The 19,132-nt window shown below is 51.3% G+C and overlaps 4 protein-coding genes and 1 non-coding gene across 5 annotated transcripts; 4 read left to right on the plus strand and 1 right to left on the minus strand.

Annotated features, from left to right (window-relative positions):
• Positions 1–1,782: 1,782 nt before the first annotated feature.
• Positions 1,783–2,273, plus strand: SMAC4_03760 (uncharacterized protein; the record flags this gene model as incomplete). The annotated part of the gene is made up of 3 exons (XM_003347614.1): positions 1,783–1,839; positions 1,904–2,047; positions 2,124–2,273. 3 exons carry the CDS (start codon positions 1,783–1,785, stop codon positions 2,271–2,273), a joined length of 351 nt encoding a protein of 116 aa, XP_003347662.1.
• A 1,339-nt stretch (positions 2,274–3,612) lies between these two features.
• On the plus strand, positions 3,613–5,022 carry SMAC4_03759 (uncharacterized protein). The gene is made up of 2 exons (XM_003347613.2): positions 3,613–3,821; positions 4,007–5,022. The coding sequence occupies exons 1-2, from the start codon at positions 3,759–3,761 to the stop codon at positions 4,604–4,606; spliced, it is 663 nt and encodes a 220-aa protein (XP_003347661.2). The 5' UTR covers positions 3,613–3,758; the 3' UTR covers positions 4,607–5,022.
• A 195-nt stretch (positions 5,023–5,217) lies between these two features.
• SMAC4_13462 lies at positions 5,218–5,308 on the plus strand. The gene is given in 2 exon segments: positions 5,218–5,255; positions 5,267–5,308. It is a non-coding gene; the product is annotated as a tRNA-Leu (tRNA).
• A 4,872-nt stretch (positions 5,309–10,180) lies between these two features.
• Positions 10,181–13,762, minus strand: SMAC4_03757 (uncharacterized protein; the record flags this gene model as incomplete). The annotated part of the gene is made up of 1 exon (XM_003347612.2): positions 10,181–13,762. The coding sequence occupies exon 1, from the start codon at positions 13,736–13,738 to the stop codon at positions 10,181–10,183; it is 3,558 nt and encodes a 1,185-aa protein (XP_003347660.1). The 5' UTR covers positions 13,739–13,762.
• Positions 13,763–17,576: 3,814 nt separating this feature from the next.
• SMAC4_03756 (uncharacterized protein) lies at positions 17,577–19,093 on the plus strand. Its single transcript, XM_003347611.2, has one exon. The coding sequence runs from the start codon at positions 17,600–17,602 to the stop codon at positions 18,950–18,952; it is 1,353 nt and encodes a 450-aa protein (XP_003347659.1). The 5' UTR covers positions 17,577–17,599; the 3' UTR covers positions 18,953–19,093.
• The last annotated feature ends 39 nt before the right edge of the window (positions 19,094–19,132 follow it).

Here is a 19,132-nt window from a genome sequence, read left to right on the forward strand (position 1 = left end):
ACTTCGAGGAGCTGATATATTACTAGCACTCGATACCCTGACCCACTAATGCTTGCCGCGCAATGCTTTCTTTGCGTCAGTCATTTTGCACCATGTTAACTTTCGTGGTCTCAGCAGCGGACGAGATATCATTTCGGGTCTTTCCTAAGATCACGGCCAGTATCGGAGAGCTTCCTTCAGGAGTAATTAGGGTGGGTGGACAAGTGTCTAAATGCACATTTCAAGGGATCTTTTTTATTGCACGCCTACAAGTATTTCACTATTTCACTCTTTTCACAGTACCACAAGGGTCATTTCCTATGTAGGAGGACTTGTTTGTTTTCCGAGGAATCGAATCGTTCCTGTTTTATTGATCCTATCCCTAATCTGAGCGGTAAAACAAAGCCAGCTAATGATTTATACAGTGCGCGTCTGCTTCCTTTGAACCACATTTTCCCTTTGTCGTCTTCATAACCCGGCCGTACACTGTCACAAAACCGTGAATCGCACGAACCCTATCTACCTGGTCATCTATAACGAACCGAATACTATGGCATGAATAGGCTCTGCCATATGTCGTTACTTATTCCTGTTTTGACTCCTTTCCTTCCATTCAGCTTGAAGACAAACCACGTCTAGAGATAACCGTTCGCGGATCATTTCATAGCTACGTGCAATCTATATCCTCGCTGCGGACAGCAACACCCATACCCATACCGATCATGCCTTCATCGAGCTTCGTTCTCCGCCATTGCCCAAGAGTTGCCACCAAGCCTCCTACGGCCGCTAGAAACACCGTCTTGAAAGCACGGGTGGGATCCAGTCCGTATAGGTGCGGTTTAGACGGCTCAACCGTTCTGGAGGGAAAGTCAAAACTTGGCCCGCACATTGCGCGAGAGAGCTTGGTACGGCGCGGAGAGCGGTAAACCGTTGCATTATGCCGTGGACAGTACGGAAGTCTGGCCATAAGTCACAATATACGGATCAAGTGGCTTAACCTCAAGCGAGCGAGGAAATGGAGATCCATACCTAGGTATGCTGAACCTCTGAAGTGCATACAGTTCACTAAACCACTTATCATAAGCGGCGCAAATTATCATGAGTATGGGGAACTCAGTGGCAGTATGATGGCAGAGCAGATATCGTACCATGCACCTGACTGGGGTGTATATGTTAGTGGTGAGAATTGTGATCAGTTTAAGACGAAATGGAGGAGTGCTGTCGGGACAACGGTGACTGGGTTGACAGTTGCAGACCGGTAACTGTTCCTCATCCGGTCGTCATGCTGGATGCACTATATCAACTTTCGCGACCTCGGGGAGGAGTATTGGGGATGGACAGAAGCCGTGTGCGTTAAGTGTAAAAGATATTGATGTCGACCAGCGAGCCGTGAATGGGAGCCGTGAATGCCATTCACGGCTCAACCGCCACGGATAGCGCCAACATATCGTGAACTAACATTCACACCTCTTGATGTGTCCCAGGCGTGGGTGAAGGGCAAAATATACTACACTTCACCACGGGACGTCGCCGCAGGGGCCTTCTTCAGAACCTTCATGCCATTCACAACCCTTTAGTCCGGAATCATCACCCTTCACAGCAGCATGAGCCCTTCACGGCAGCATGATTACCTAACCTAGTGGGTTCTCAAGGTTCGCAGGCCTGCTTCATTGAATTTTGGAGGTATAAAGGTAGGCTTCCATTTCCATTTCCAAACCATAATTTTCTAGACCCAACTCGCCAGACCATCTCTGGATCAAGACCGACCACCAACAATATCGATCTCATCACTTTACCGCGACAATGCTTTCCCAAAAGCTAACCACCCTTTTCATAGTCGTCATGGTGTCGATCCTCCAAGTGAGTTACAGCTTCCCAGTCTCGTGTCCTGTTACAAACCCACGTCTACCTTTACTGCTCCAAGAAGCGCATCGAGCAGGGTATCATCACCCTTGCCGGAATTATCGACGGCAAGCCCAAGAACCAGCCCTTCAGTGGTGATGGACCCTATGCCAACTGCGGTAGGGTTAGTTGCAGTTATGGTGCTGCCATCTATTGGTGCAACATGGTAAGTTTTGGTTGACTGACTAACTGCCCGACACGCATGGACAACTGCAAATCAACTAACACTCTTGACAAAACAGAACAACTACGAGCTGGAACTCGACAGCTACAAGCAGATTGCCGATGCGGCCAAGCAGGTTGTCGAGCTTTGCTCCGTGGACGATAAGGTTGCCGGATCGGTTCTCATGGAGGGTAACTGGCGCGTTGTCGTTGCCAACGCCGGTTGCTAAGGTCGGGTGCGTTCGACGACGACGTGTTGGATGGGGTGGTCGTGGATTGGTGTAATGGGAGTACCTACCTACCATCCGGGCTATCCCTTATCACCTACTCCATCCCGTCGGACACCGGTAATCTGCTTTCAATGGTTTCAGTATCTGTCTGCCGCAGGTTTCCGTCTCACAATAGTTTGCTTTTTATTTCTTCTCTGGCTGCTCAGCTTGTCTCAGGGGAAGTTGGCCGATGAAGGTTTCATAGCACGAATAGCTAATTCTTGACATTAACTGTTGATCCTTGGCGGCTTCATGACGTTCCATGTACTAGTAAGCCAGTACAGTAAAGGTACCCATGTGTAGAGGTAAACGGGAGACAAATCTTCGAGATGTTCCACTCGGGTTTAATCCTCGTATCATCTGGACAACCGGAAACCCAAGAAGCTATCGGAATTTTCCTATCCAAATCCCGGTTCCAATAGCAAAACGATTCAACATTAGTAAAAAGAGACAAAAAAGAGAAAAGAGACAAAAAAGAGAAAAGAACATACAACACCTGGGATTCGCTGGTCGTCACCGACCCAACTACTAGTCAGGCGATTGGTAGCTTATCTATGGGAGAGCGGACGGGATCCCGAGTTTTCTACCATCTATGGTCGTATGTGATGGTTATAATTGGAAAGGTCACTTATAAACGTGAAATGGGTGGACTTACTTGGCTGGGTGACATTATCAGAAAGTCTCGGCGAGAAGGTGGACGACTCGAGACAACAGTCAATACGACAGCGTATGATCCTCGACACCTGGTTGATGCCTTGTTCAAGACCGTTTAGTTTTCTTCGCATTCCAGATGTTATCCTGCAGATTTCAGAAGAACACGAATTGAAGAATGGCAAGCCCCTCAGAAGTGATTGTGGTGTTGAGTTCTCCGAGCCGTTTCCCCATGGCTGATATTTCAACATTCAAGATCGTTGAAGGGTTAGGGTTTAACGTGGGCTGTCAACAGAATCTGGGGAGGAGCTTCAGCTTCACAATGACGCAAGTGGTCCATGCTTCTCTCCGCTTCTGTCACCTTAACGGCCGGAAGTTTTCAAACATTTGAAAGGACTCGAATGTCAAGCCACACGGGGAAAGAGTTCCGAAAGTGAACAAAGACGTGTGGTAAAATGGACCGTATTTCCCTCATCGTGGTGACCCCTCGTCAGGTGTCGGGAGAACGGGACTGGCTGGCAGTGATGATGGGCGTTGTGTGCCGTGTGCGACCGTGACGGTGGACTGACTGCCCGCTATCGCATGTGCTGCGGGACCTCTGTGCGGACCGTGACGATAGCACCCAAATGTGATCCCCCACTTCCCAAGCTGAGGAAGCTAGACTCGGATTTTGCCTTTGACATCCATCTCTTGACCTGACACGCGCCGAGATTCCAGACCTTTTTGTGAACCAACCATTTCCATCTTACATCGTCCCCTCGCATCATCGGCTTCGTTGACGGCCAAGTCGCAATCATGACTACGAGAGGCGTTTCCGTCCTCAAGTTCGTAGGGACCGTGTCCCTCGGCCTGCTAACAGTATGTCCATCTCTCCCGCATCTCTTCCATCCTTTTCGCTGTCGGCACAATTGCTTTACTTCGGCAATCATCTTCTTCCAACCACGCTCCTGAACGGTGCAACCGAAGATTCAAGCTTCCCCGCTTAGCTCCGACTTATCACACTATCATTTGAATATTCAATCACTAACCAGCAATATCCATAGGGCGTGTCTTTCACCCTCTCGACACTCACCATCCCCGCCCTCCTGACCCTTCCCTCCGCAAACGATGCCGCGCGCGCGCTCGAATCGCTTTCCATCTCGGCCAAGAAGCACCTGCGCACACTGAGCACGGTCTCGGGCTCCGCCTTCGCCATCGCCTACTACCTCTCCCCGTGCGCCTATCGTCACCCGTACCTGATCTACACCTCGCTGCTCGTGTTCGGCTCCCGCTTCATCACCTCGGGCTTGTTCGGCCCTTACTTCAGCTTCATCACCCCCGCTGTCCCCGCCTCGTTCTCATCCGGCATGTCCTCCGTCTCGTTCGTGACCGCCCGCAGCAGCCAGCAGAAGAAGAAGAGCAGCACGCCCCGCGGCTTGGAGGCTAGCTACGAGGTTCTCGGTGATTCGGCTTCCCACAGCGAGGCGACTTCGGATGTCGAGGAGGAGCTGGCCAATGTCAATGGCGAGGAGGTCCGCGCCAACGTGGAGGTATTCTTGAAGAAGAACATTGTCCAGAGCGCTGTGGCTGGTGTTGCCTTCTTGATGTCGGTTGTCGGCATTTGGGGCGATGGACTGGGTCGCCAGACTATTGTCATTGCTTAAGTGATGACTAGGTCTAGGGAACGCAAAAGAGAGCGGTTGCTTTCGTGCGATCCTCTGATGAGGTGAGAAGTAGAGTTTGAACAACAGATCATGCTGTTATTTCTGTCTGGTTGTGGAGAGAGCTCAGCAGAGCTCGGAATGATTGTTGCGGTTTATCAGGCGTTGATCGCCAGCTTTTCGGTTTCAAGTGCCGGGAAAACATCTTTCGATCGTTTTGCAGGACAGCATACACGTGTACTGTCTCTGAATTGTCATCAGCTTATGGTTATTTGGGGGGCATGGCATACTTACCCGGTCAAGGTGCCTGAGAATGTATCTAACGGAACAAATGGGAGTTTTGGATTGTCTTCACACTGTTTTCTTCATTCTGTTATACCGTCTTCCCCAACCTTGTGTTGTGCGTCGCTCGCAATGACTTTTTTATGGTCATTGCGACGAAGCCATTTCCCTACGGGGCCATCGTTCTGTGATTTTTTATTTCGGCAAGTGTCCAACTCAACTCATGCTACCGCGAACTAGCCTTGTTGTTTTCATATCGGAACCAGAGGATTGCAGCAATTGTTATTGTCATTATAGGTTCTTGCCGTTAAGGCATCTTCAACAACAATCAAGGCAAGATGGCCGAGCGGTCTAAGGCGCTGTGTTCAGGATTCCTGAGTATCGCAGTCCGAAAGGGCGTGGGTTCGAATCCCACTCTTGTCATAACTTTTGCTTTTTTCTTCTGCTACGATCTGCGTTTGTATCATGTTTCTTTTTGCCTTTTCCTTTCGAACGATTTGCCTTTTTACTGCCTCTATCTTCCACTGCTGCAAGACTTTTTCATGGGCTTTGTCTTACTTTGTGCTTAAAATGCGTTCTGCGTGTCTACTCAGAAACAACCCGTGCAGATGTCAAATGTCAGATGCTATTGCAATCCTACATCAACATCATGTCCTTTTCTTCGCACCCAGGGCAGTCTCTGTCTCTGGTGACTGATTCGGAACACAGCCGTGAACCACCTCTCAAGGCTTAGCCCATTGTCCAAGATTATGGCTCTTGTTTTGGCTAGGGACTCGAGGCCGACCCGGTATCCGGTTCTCGACAAAGCCGGGGGAGCAGGATCCGACTTCCGAAGAACAACAAAAAGCCACACCCGCATGTTACCAATAGCCCACAATGGCCGGGGAACTAAAAGTGAACTCCCGTGTACTTGGGGAGAGAATCTCAGCCAATGGTTCTTATCAGGCATTGAACGAAGGTGGTTGATAAAGACCGGGATACTTCCCCGGAGAAAAGGCAGGGCAGACACTCTTTGTTTCCATCCGAGGCCCATTCGAGAAACAATCCATTGTTCACGGGATGGGCCGCAAGAGGCTCTCTTATTGTCCATAGAGACATTGTGTATAAATGGCTGTGGTCCCCTCTGCGTTTCTGGAAGTTGTTTGTGAGAAGTCATCAAGCAGCACATCTTTAAATCACGACATGGATTCATGAATACCAAGCACACCATCGACTTCGACAACGGATATCACGACTAAGTATCAAAGAAGGACTTCATCCGTTCTGACATATCGAAGCGAAGCTAATCATCGTTTGCAGACAACATCCGACATCACCGTTTCGAAACGAATCCATCACTACTCACTATAATCTCACTTGAGGATTACCGATCCCAGTTTCACTTCCAGTTGAGTAATTCCTCTACCTCTTGTACCAAGCTAACCACTCCTACAGAAACAGCCTCGGGACCACAATCTTCTCTCACAAGTAAGTCACCCCTTCTTTCAGTTTAAAGCTGATGATTTTCTTAGGATATTCTAACGAGGATTTTCACCAGGGCACTTCATTGCAGGTAAGTTAGTCTTTCCTTATTCCAACGCTGACCATCTATCCACCAGACTATCACTAGACGATTATATTGAGGAACGTAAAACTTATTACAGGTAAGTCCCGTTCTTCCTCGCATAAAGCTTACATTTCTCTCACAGGCTACCTTACTTACCCTTTTCGAAACTCGAAATTTTCTAAGTAAGTCACTCCTCCCTGATTTCTCTGCTAACTGCTCATCCACAGGTCAACTCCTACCGGAAGATTAGTTCACAGGTAAGTCCACTCCTTCCCCTGGTTATCTACTGACAGCTCTCTCGTAGGATCATCTCCACAAGGCAACGATGGCAGGTAAGAAAATCCCTACCCTGACTTTAAGCTGACAATTTTCTCACAGAATCAACGTCCCCAAGGCGACAATAACAGGTAATTTCACCCCCTCTAGGTCCAAAGCTAAGTCTGTCTTCTAGGCCGAACCATAACCCGCAAAAAACACGCCCGTGATTTGCAGGTGAGTAATCCTTCCATCCTCTTGCTGGAAGTCTGACATCTTGTCTACAGAATAACTCCAGGACGGTAAACCAACAATAGGTAAGTCGATCCGGCCCTTAAACCTGAGAACTAACTACCCGCTTTATAGGACGATATACCCAAGGCAGGTTTCCAGGTAAGTCAACCTCCCCAGGACGTGAAAGCTGATTGATTTTTTCTAGGCCAGACAGAGCCCACTTCCACTGAGGCAATACTTCAGGTACGTTGACCCCAACCCTGACTTGACAGCCGACTCCTTCTAGATTCGGATTTCATTCCACTGCAGCAGTCAGTTAATCCCACCCAGATCTCACCCTGGATTGCCCAAAATTTCCAGGTAAGTTATCCGCCGTCAACGAGCTGACCTCCTTTTCTTAGGCCGAACGGATCACTTCAGAGCCACTCTATCAGAGCGCAAGGTGGGTCAGTGTCCTTCTATCCAAAACAGCTGAGATGACCTCTAGGACGAGCCAAAGACACTGATCTTTGTAGGGACACGATACTGCACGGGTAAGTCAACATTCCGGCCCCCTTCAAAAGCTGACCGAGCACATAACAGAAACCCATCGATAAGGCACCCAACTAATTCACAACTGGACCTCCGTCCACAGGTAAGTTACCCCCCCTTTGTTGACAAGCTAACGATAACTTTAGGACGAAGACACTCAATACTGCTATTCCAAGCTAAGTCCCTTATCCCTTCCCTTAATGCTGATTACTTACTCTAGACTCGGGCGGCTTTTGCGGACAGAAGCGGAAAACAACGGACCCTATCTCACCACTCTAGGTAAGAATACCCCTTCCATTTGGAAAGCTAATCACTCTTCACATGCCCGACGAGACCGAGCCATCTTCAACTCGATACATCAGAGGGTAAGTCACTTCTTGGCAAACTAACTGATAGTCATAGGCCAAACAGACCATACAATAACTCACAGATAGGTAAGTTGAACCCCCGTCCACAGAAAATCTCACTCCTTTTTCTTAGGCCGGAACGAACCAGCGACACTTCTTCCTCAGGAGGTAAGTCCCCCGGCACTTTTCAAATAACCTAACTACCACAGGGACAGATATCCAGGCCGCCCTGATCCAGCTAGGTAGGTACCTGACTTAAAGTAAGGTAAGTTCACTTCCCCTTCTAGCAAACTAACAACTTCTCTCAGATTTTCGTTCCACGTCAAACCAACATAAACCGAAAGATAACTGCCGGTCACAACTACTTACAGATCATACCTCAGGTAAGCCACTCTCTTCTCCTTCTCCCTTATACTGACAATTCGCAGGTAATACTCACCCAACCGACCGAGCATCATGCGTTCAAACCGATATCATCCCATCCCAGGCCCAGCACATGCCATCACTGGGTAGCAACAACCCCTTCAAGGGGAGGTAAGCTATCCCTTATCCGCCCCTTCTTTCAAGCCATACGCAGAACCATGTGCTAACAAGTTCAAACATACCATGATCCATACCTAGGCACTTAAAACCCCCGACCTCCAATCGATTGAAGTTTACGCCTGGCACTGCGTCGATACTCTTTCGAGCCCATATCCTGGATGATGCATACTTATGGATGGATTGGTCGAGGTGACTATCTCCACCCCTCTCCCTTCTTCCTGCTAATGTTCTTTTCTCTTCTTTTTTCCTCACTCTCTCTGTATTTTTTTTCTTTTTCTATTTCAAGGTATCCTCCTCTCTCTCCTCCTCTCTCTCCTCCTCTCTCTCCTCTTCTCTCTCCTCTTCTCTCTCCTCTTCTTTCTCCCCCCTCTTCCTTCTTCCCTCTTGGCTGAGCGCCTAATAAATCAACTTTCACACACCCAGCCGTACCCCAATACCCCACCATTTTCGCATTAGCTACATTATCTCATACACACACTTTCTTGTTCATGTTCTTTGTTTGCTAGGCACGCAGGCAAAGTATCCGTCTTTGTTACTCTCTCCCTCTCTCTGTCTCTCTTGAGCTTCTTTGTGGGACAAGTGCCTCAGTTCATTATCCTAGATTACCTATATAAGGCACCTGTTAAGTTCAAATGGATTTCATTTTCCTTTCTTCCCTTTTTTACTCTCTTTTCCATTCTTTCTCTCTCTCTCTCTCTCTCTCTCTCTCTCTCTCTCTCTCTCTCTCTCTCTTCTTCTTTTTCTTTTCTTTCTCTTTTTTCTTCTCCACTTTCTGCCCCAGCTAGTTATCATATGCGCTGTTTCTGAATCAAGTGATTGTGTACAATCCCTCAGTCCGTTACATGGAGGTTTGTTTTCTGATAGGATGGTTGGGATAGGAGTGTTGGAACATTTAGACCGCCTGGGATCGGTTTTCTCTGGTACTATTAAGGTTGGAGGTAGCAGCAAATAAGCAGCATTTGAACTAGACATCTTGGGCTCACCCTCGAACAAATGAAACAATCACAATCACAATTTGATATTCTTCTTCTTCTTCAGGTGGTGGTACCATTTTGATTGTTTTTTTCTGCTTCTAAATACTATGCAGAGTGGAGATTTCGTTTCCTCGAAACGTCTATAACGGTTTGGCCTTGACGTGGTGGTTGCGGTATACATTCCATGCCATGCCATGCCATGCCTGTCCTCCTTTCCTTTCTTTCCTTCCTTCTAGCCTCCACCGATAAATGGTACATAGCTAGGTAGCAGCGCCCACCCAGGAACGGTATAACAGAAAAAAGAAAATGAAAGCAAGGCCAATCCTCTATTTTCAACCCATCCCATCCGCCCATCAACCGAGCCACACAACCTGACCGAAACACACAATTGTCGGCTGGCGGGGCCCCCGGTTCGAAACCAAGCCATCCACCCAAGAAGAATTTGACACCGAACGCCACCCGCTGATATATGACCGATATGACCAGACCCAAAGAATCCAGCCCAGAAATAACTTTTGGAAAGAAAAGTAAAGAAAAAACAAAATCAAGATCATAGCCTCCCCTCTCTTTTTTTCCTTCCTTCCTTCTATCCATCCATCCTGCATCCCAAATCCAAATGACCTCTTTTTTTTTTTTTTGCAATAATACCCCCTTTGAAGCCAAGAAAAACAGTAAAACCGTAACACAATCAGCAATGATGTCATGATGCAAACTTTCTTGCTAGAGGGGGTATCATAAAAAGTCATTCCCAACCAAAAAAAAAAAAAAAAAAAAAAAAAAAAGAGGAGGCCGTGATCAAAATCAGACAACCGGAAAAAAAAGAAAAAAGAGAAACCGCGACACGATAATACTCGAGACAGCTGCTCTACGCAGAAGCCTCCTCAGCATTACCGCCACCAAGCAATTCCAGCACCTTGTTGACAACAGCACTGGGATACCCACGACCGAGCATCTCGCTCACGACACCCTTGGCGCTCTCACGCTCTTCAACAGCGAGGAACGCGCGGGTCATGGCCTCGTAAGTGCTCGGCTCCCTCTTCTCGCGACCAACAGAGGCGTAGATGTCCTTCGCCTTGGCAATGTTCTTCTCGGCCGCCCATCCATGGATAAGAGTGTTGGCGATGTACGGAGTCATGTCGATGCGCCTGGCGCGCATCTCAGCGAGAATGGGCTCGGTATCGGCAACGTGGTGGTTGGCGACCATGGCCTCGAACAAAGCCTGGAAGAGACAGGGGCTGGGAGCGATGGAGACATCGTTGATGACCGAGTCGAAGACCTTGCGGGCGCCATCCATGTCGTGGAGGACGCAGCCGCGGGCGTGGATGAGAGAGGCGTAGTGGACGGGCTCAGGATGCTGACCGGAGGCACGGATCATGTCGAGAACGGATTCGGCGGCGGTCAGATCAACGGGGTCGAGGGTGGCGTGGGTGTCGACGAGGAGCTTGAACGTGTGCGAGGTCGGGGAAATGCCCTTGGCCTTCATACGCTCAAAGTACTCGAGGACCTTGGTCTTGTCGCGCTTGGTGGTCAGGAAGAACTGCATCATGCTGTTGTAAGGGGCGGGGCGGGCCTTGTAGTTGGGCATGGCCTCCATCTCGTCGAAGAGCTCCTCGGCAAACTTCTCGTCGCTGACGCGGCAGAGAGCGTTGACAATGGTTCCGTAGGTGACAGAGGTAGGCTTGATACCCATCTTGCGCATCTCGTTGAAGTAGAAGAGGCAGTCATCGATGCGACGAGCCTTGCCGAGCTTGCCGATCAGCGCGTTGTAGAGGAACGAGCTGGGTTCGACGCCCTCAGCCTTGGCCCGGTGGAAGATCTTGACAGCTTCAGAAGCCTCATCGAAAGTCTTGGTAGACTCCTTCAGGGTAGTGATGTAGAGACCGAAGGTGTTGGCAGAGGGAGTAGAGCCCATGGCGAGCAGCTCTTGGTGGTACTGCTCGGCGCCGGCCCTGTCACCCCAGGTGAGGCAGGCACCAACCATGGCATCCAGGATCGAAGACCAACCGTAGCGAACGACAGCATACTGAGGGAGAAGTGGGACGTCGGTGCGGGCCATGGCGAGGATGTCGAAGCAAAGATCCATCTTGCCGTCGCGGGCAGCAGCAGAGATAAGCTTGGCATAGGTGATGTAGCGAGGATGACGACCAGCACGGCGCATGTTCCGGAAGCGAGCGAGAGCATCGTTCAACTTGGGCCCCTTGCGACCATTGCCTTCAAGATCCTCGGAGATGAGCGCGGAGCCCTTGAAGTCGGTGCTGTGAGCATATGGGTCGAAGGTGTCCTCGATAGATGGGGCCGGAGTAGCCGGGTACGGAGCAGCGCTGAAAGTCTGAGGGGCGTATGAGACAGGCGATGGGAGCGTACGGGGGTCAGTGACACCGCGGGCAGCCATGAACTCGTGAATGAACTCGGCAGCCTCCTCGATCTCATCAGCCACCTGCGACTTGGTCTCAGCGGTAGCACTCTCGCGAATGCGATGGAACATGTGCTCGGCTTCAGTCAAGCCTTCGACAACCTGGCCGGAGCCAATGAGTGCAATAGCGAACATGGCGGTGGGCTCAATGAAGGACGAAGTGGCCTTGACCTCAGGGTGGCTAAGAGCGGCCCAGTATCTGGCAGCACTGGCAACATCGGCTTGGCGCACGCTCATGGCGAGCAAAGCAATTGCAGGATCGGCGGCCTCGTCGTGAGAGGCAATGGTGGAGAAGGCAGAAACAGCAACGTTCTTGTAGCCATGGTCGGCAGCCGCAATGGCAATTTGGCTCATGACATGGCCCCTGGCACCCTGCTCCACGCTCTGGGCCCAGCGGAGTGCTTCCTCGTAGATACCGCGGTCGAGGAATCCCTTGACGAAACCACCGCTGATGATAGCGTCCTTAATATCCGCAACGCTGACGTCGTACTCCTCAACAATCTTCTTGTAGAACTTCATGGCGCCCTCAAGCTTGTCAGAGACAACGTAAGCATTGATGACTGCAGCATAAACCTGGGCGTCGAGGCGATCCTGAAGAGTGGGCTCGCCATTGTCGTTGGCAATGGCGAGGCTGCGGTACTCATTGTAGCACTCGACGGCACTGATCAAATCACCCGCGTTGGCGAATGCTGTGATCATGGCGGGGAAGGTGGCGGCGAACGGAGTTACCCGGTTCGCCTCCAGATGCTCAAACAGGTGAAGCATGTCCGACACCCGACCAGACTGAGCACAAGCAGAGATAAGTTGGTGATAAGTCTCGGAAGAGTAGGCAGCCTTGTCAGACTTCATGGAAGACTGGAATAGCCTCAAAGCCAAGTCCAGACGATCGTCCTCACAAAGGATGGCATAATCGAGCTCCTGAGAGACAAACATGAACTTGCCAGGCTCGTCCATGCCACCGAAGCGGAGACGCTTATCCTGAAGAAGACTCTTGGAAGCAAACACCTCGAGCGAGCGAGAGGCAAGCAAGCCAACGAGAATGTTGTAGGTATCACTGTCAGGAGATACCTTGCGCTTGAGCATATCAGCGTAGACATCCAGGGCCTTGGACACAATCTCGGATTTCTCCGAGGGAAGGTGAATAGCAGCCATGAGGAGGGCATTGTAGGCGGTCGCAATAGGCTGGATGTTAGCGAGCAGCATGCCCTCGAACACGGCAGGAATCTCGGCATAGCGGGCAGCCTCGGAGAGCTTGGTGAGGTGGACGGCGTAGCTGATAGATTGAGCGTCAAGCGGAGGAGTGGCAGACCGGGCGACGCTGGCGGGGGTGCGCAGGTGAGAGGCCGGAGTGCGGGATCGGGATCGAATCTCTTCCTCCAGCTTTTCGGCAAGGGCGGGCGAAGTGGCCCGAAGAGACTCGAGTTCCTCCTCGACGGCCTCTAGCTGTTTCCGAACCTCGATCTCCTCTTCGATTCTAGCGTTGATGTGAGCGAGGGCGGCCTCAGCCTCTGCCGGAACCCGGGAGACGCCATCATCTAGTTGGGCAACTTCGTCGGCAGCCAAAGCGAGTGTATGTGCGTCTCCCTGAGCGAGGACGGAAGCAGCTGTTGGCTTCCACTCGATAAGCTTTGGGAACTGGAACTGAACCCATTCCTGATCTTGTTCTTCTCCAGCCTCTTGGGCAGCCTGCGACTTTTGCAGCTGCTCATAGTAGGCATCCAGAAGACCGGCATTGCTGGGGAGGGCCGTCGTCTTGTTGTCATGGCGAACCTCGACGGAAGTGCCAGCGTTCAGGTTGCTGCTGGTGCGGAAAGCATCCTGAAGACCGAGCTTGGAGAGGCGGCCACCCAATCTCGTGCTGCTACGCCGAGCAAAGGATGGCCTGTTCTGGGGGTTTAGAACATTGTGATGGGTGGCAGCTACGAATGACTGGGCGTAGCCGTGGGTGAAGGACTTTGAGAATCCGGAGCGGATAACGTTCTGAAAGACGGTTGAGTAGACGGAGGGCATTTAGGAGACACCTGGGGAGGAAGGGGTCTGTGTTTTTGGGGTTGATGGGTTAGCATGGTCATTTTTGTCATTTGTTGATATGGCGATATAAACATGTCGGAGTGTTGGTGTTTTGGTGCTTTTTGGTGCTTTTTGGTGCAATGATAACCGACTCCCCCACCCGTTCTTTCGAGATCCCCCACTTGAGATGGGCCACACAAAACATGATGATAGCAACTTGATATTGGCCCTATCCTCCCTTTCCCGAATGTTTTGTTGCCACACAAAGGAAGGCAAAGGAGGAAAGCATGGCGGTTGGGGTGTTCGATAATCCGGGCGATATTGATGAGGTTGTTTGGAGAATGGCGAGGGCAGGGCAGGAGCTGATAACACCGAAAAAAGATAACGGACGAATGGGAGCGGTGGTCGACTTACAGGGTAAGAAGGGTCGATGCGCAGTTGCAGGTTCATTTGACGACAGTTAAGCCGTCAAACAAACGCGCGATCTAGGGAGTAAATATCTCGTAAAGAGGGTATTGGGAGGGAAGCTGTTCGAAAACAACCAAAAGTGAAAAAAAAAAAAGAAAGATTGACTGCGTGTGGTTGAGGAAAAGGCAGGATGGATGCGTAGTTTATTTGAAGTGTGTCGGCCCCGGTGTGTGGCCCGCGTGCCGGGTACAGGACGATGGATGCCCTGAATAACTGAAATGTGGATGATCACTGGTCGCTTGTAGCTTTTTTTTGCGATTTTTTTCTGCCAGGCCGACCACTGCATCGATCGACGCCCTGGCGGACTGTCTCCTCCTGCCACCCGTTTGCACGCCGAGCCGAGTGATTCTGTGGAAGGAGGCAACCAGGGGTGGTTTAGCGGGTGCCGTTTCTCGCTGCGGGGGCTTGTCGTCGTTGTTGGAGTCGCTACGCGGGTGGACTCGGGACCAAACGAGCCAAATTAGTCAGATGCTAGCGTGCCTTCCCGTTGCTCCAACAAAGTATCTCTGACTTGGAGTTATGTCCCGCAGTACCTTTTTCGATAGTTGAGCATAGACTTCGATGGGGGCTTTCTTGTCAGTCACCGATGCTGTACTCGGTACCTGATCTTGACAGGACACGGCAGTGGAAGTGGAAGTTGGAGAAGTTGTATTACGTGAACTGTTGAAAGCTGAAGAGCCTTCTCAACCAACTTTGAGAACTTGATTCCTTCGTGTCAACGGGCTGTTAAGAGCAATAACCTCTACGTCAGAATGTGATGGGGAAGAGTTGGATAGTATCCCCTCCGAGACAGTCCATGATACCAACAAGACCCAAGGACGGACTATGTACGTATACTATCTGTTCGGAGGCGTTCACCTCACAAGAGAACAGCTTGGCCTCAACTGTTTCAACATCGATGGACCCTGACCGTGTTCCAGGTTCAGACGGCTGGAGAGATGTTGACCAACAGAACGAAACCACAGCCATGTCTGTGTCCTCAGGTTCGTCTCCTTGGCCTTCTGTCAGATTCGAACCTCCTTGCTGCGACTCCATATTGTCATGGCGATGTATGTCTACGGCGTAGCACTTGTACGTGTAAACAGTGACACGCGTCCATCGTTGCCTCCTCCTCCACCCTTTTTGGCCATCTGCGTCTTTGATATTCTTTCAGAGGCTGTGCGCGGGTGCCATGCAACCATGGTATCCTCCAGCCGATATCTTCCTGCCACTTTCTCCCGCTCTTCCAAACCGGTCGAATGCGGTCCGTAGGATTCATGATTCCCCCATCAGCTTCTCGATCTCGCTTCTCGATCTCGCTTCTCGATCCCGGTCAACTGGTGGACAAGATGGAATTGGTGGATATTGAATTGAAGGGCTGTGGATGGACGGAACCCTCGGTGGTGGTGGAGGGTTCTGAAAGTGGGTGCAGAACTGCAGATGCGCCCCCGCGAGCGCCCCGCAAGAATGGAATGCGAAAGTGAAGAGAAGAAACCGGCGCCAGCTGGCCAGTCCCTTTTGCTAGGACGCTAACAGGGCTGGGGTCTTTTAGCTGTGCTTCTTCTGCAAAAGAAGGTCTCTTTGCATTAGTCCCTTGCAGCAAGCGACTTTCCCCAGGTTTCGAATCCACCACCGGCTGGGATCTTGCCATTCGTCAATCTTTAACATCCCTGAAGACGGGCGCTGGAAGCTTCAACGTCCTTTTTCGGTTTTCAATGGGGACTGCGACATTTGCAAACTTTTCTTTTCTTCTGTCTTCGTATTGTTGATGCCGCCGCAGTGACACATTTGATGGAGCTCAAATGGCAAATTGTTCCAAATCTTTGTATCCGGTTTTGAGTTGCAACATCTTTCAAGATCTCGAACCTTTTACAGTTGAAGTGAGTGTGAGAAAAGCAGACGGACATAAGGAATCGTTAACTCCAACAGTTGCCCATCTTGGCCATGTATGCTGCATCTTTTTGGTTTCCTTTTTCCCCAGCTCGCGGAAAGTAAATGCGACAGTTTACGGTTAGAATGCAACCACACCCATTGTCTATTGTGACACTTGACCAGCTCCTTCGCTTATCAGATCCGATCATCGCCATCTTGAAAGAGGAAAGCGGTGACATAGTGGTCGTTCCTGGGAAGTGCTTGGTTGGCCCTGGGATCGTGAAAGAGTCACACGTGCATCTGACAGCATCTGCGACGAGAATTTGCCGTTACGAGTCGGGCTTTGCAATGCCCCGTCCGAGCCGCACTCAGCTCTCAACAAGACCCTTGTCGCCATGCCTCGTTCTCAATCAAAGGTACGTACCTTTCTCAGAGGTCACACTGACACCGGAGGACCCCACCCCTCTGACCTCTCCCATCTACACAGTGGACCTCCGTATTCCCAACCAGGTCCTACCTCCGGCATCCGGTCCCGATTATCACCGAGGCCGCTCGGAGCAGCGGAGCCGGATCAAGGCCGAGAGCTTGGCTCTTTTGGGACGTTAGCGTCGGACCCACGGGGGTCTTGGAGATCACAACAGATCCACCGACAAATGGACTGTGAAAATCCACAATTTCCATCGAGGCATTTCCCGGCCAACAGCCACATGACAGCTTCCTATCCAAGATCTGGACCAACAGGCCGCGGGTTGGGGATAGTTGCCTCGGAGGAACTGGTTCATGATGGTTTCTTAGTGCCTGATTATCATTTTCAACAAGACACCTATATAGGTACATACTGCTCTTCGCTTCTGTCTTTTCCCACATGGTAGTCCCGGCACCCTGTTCACAGCTCCAGTCCCGAGGCACCAAACACTCATTCTACATCTGATAATCACCAATTTGGCAAACACCATCATGACAAGTTCGGTTACCTGGACTGACTGCTATTGATACAACTCGATTGCAGCTTGAAAGATGGGAGAGATTTTGATGAGACCCCAATGATACCTGGCTCTTGACAATTACTTCACCTCTCATCGATCTTACTTGTGTTTTCAATAAGCACCTTCCTCTTCGAAAGAACTCTAAAATTGAGAAGCAGAAAATGGCAAGAAAAGTAGTGGTCGCTCCTTCTCAGCTTCGTGCCAAACAGTTCGTGATGTTGATGTTTAAAACGGAAGGGGCTCACCACTCGCCCCGCATTGTCGGAGACATCGACCCCACCTGAATTTAAGCTCTCCTGAATGGCTCTTGATTCGAGATTCACCACCACTGCAACAACTCACCGTTGTCCCTGACGATCATTCCAATCATCAACCTCCATTTGGCCCGTACAACAACACATCTGTTAAACGTTTTGGTGATATTTTAATTCATCATCGAGTATTGTTACACCACTTTTCATCATTACATCGTCAACGCCAAGCTTGAACCCCCTTTCCCCTCTCACTACACAACACCCACCAGACACCAAAAACAGCCGTCACCATAGGAAGCAACATGGCTCTGGCCGTCTCGGCACCCGGCAAGGTCCTCCTTGCAGGCGGATACCTCGTCCTCGATCGCAACTACACCGGTCTCGTCTTCGGCCTCAGCGCCCGCATCAACGTCATCTCCCAGGACATCCAAGCCAGCCCAGGCGTCCACATCAACGAGATCATCGTCAAGAGCCCTCAGTTCCTGAAGGCCGAATGGCGCTACGGCTACCACCTGACCCAGGAGGACGGCGGGATCAAGACGATCCAGCTGCAGGGAGGCGTCTCCTCCTCGGCCAAGGGCAACCCGTTCGTCGAGACCACGCTCAACTACGTGCTCACCTACATCACCCGCCGCGCCGCCTACGGGACCACCAAGACCTTGAAGCCCGTCACCCTCACCATCCTCGCCGACAACGACTACTACAGCTCGCCCACCAGCAGCAGCGCCGGCATTAAAGGCAGCGGCAGCGGCAACCGCTTCGCCGGCTACTCCACCACCCTGGAAGACGCGCACAAGACGGGCCTTGGCTCCTCCGCCGCTCTCGTCACCGCCCTGACCGCTTCGCTGCTCTCGCATTACCTAGACTCTTCCCTTTTCAACCTCGCCACCGACGAAGGTAAGCGCATCCTGCACAACCTCGCGCAGGCGGCGCACTGCGCTGCTCAGGGTAAAGTTGGCAGCGGCTTCGACGTGGCCGCCGCCGTTTACGGATCCAGCCACTACCGCCGCTTTTCGCCCTCCATCCTCTCCTCGTTGCCGGAGGCTGGCAAGCCCGGGTTCAGCGCCAAGCTGTTCAGTGTCGTCAACGGCAAGGATGCTGAGTCCACATGGGATACCGAGGTCGTGAAGGACGCCGTCAGTCTGCCCAAGGGCGTGGCGGTGCGCATGTGCGACGTCGACTGCGGCAGCCAGACGGTCGGCATGGTCAAGCAGGTGCTCGCCTGGCGGGCGGCCCAGCCTCAGGAGGCCAAGGAGTTGTGGGATGAGTTGCAGCGAAGGAACGAGAAGCTGGCGAGCGTGTTGAAGGAGGGCAAGACGGAGGAGATCAGGCCGGCGGTGCACGCGATTCGTGAGCTGGTGAGGAAGATGGGCAAGGAAAGCGGGGTGCCAATCGAGCCGGATAGTCAGAAGGAGTTGTTGGATGCGCTGGAGGAAGGGGTGGAAGGGGTGTATGGTGGTGTGGTACCTGGTGCGGGAGGGTATGATGCGCTGGCGTTGCTGGTGAAGGATGATGAGGAGACGACGAGGAGGTTGGAGGAGTTTTTGCAGGGGTGGAGTGCGAAGAAGGGTGGGAAGGTTAAGCTGATGGAGGTTAGTGGGGAGATGGAAGGCGCGAGGAAGGAAAATTTGCTCAAGTATCAGGGGTGGGTTTAGTAGTCCGCCTTTTGGGTGAGGTGAGTAGATGAGGGCGTGAGAGCAGGAGCTACAGCGTTGGGTATATACCTCTAGCGAGTTGCGGTATGGTGATTGTAGATAGTCGTTTTTGAGTAACCAACTACTTAATAATCATAGTAAATAGTTCATCCGTACCTGGTCACGTTCCGCGAGTGTTTG

The sequence above is a fragment of the Sordaria macrospora genome, chromosome 3 (genome assembly GCF_033870435.1).
Source record: "Sordaria macrospora chromosome 3, complete sequence".
Taxonomy (NCBI): domain Eukaryota; kingdom Fungi; phylum Ascomycota; class Sordariomycetes; order Sordariales; family Sordariaceae; genus Sordaria; species Sordaria macrospora.

Excerpts from the sequence above, each read along its gene's own strand:
- SMAC4_03756 (XM_003347611.2), top strand. The coding sequence starts at position 17,600 with ATGGCTCTGGCCGTCTCGGCACCCGGCAAGGTCCTCCTTGCAGGCGGA.
- SMAC4_03759 (XM_003347613.2), top strand. The coding sequence starts at position 3,759 with ATGACTACGAGAGGCGTTTCCGTCCTCAAGTTCGTAGGGACCGTGTCC. Across the intron at positions 3,822-4,006 it reads TGTCCCTCGGCCTGCTAACA|GGCGTGTCTTTCACCCTCTC; the intron begins GTATGTCCATCT and ends CAATATCCATAG.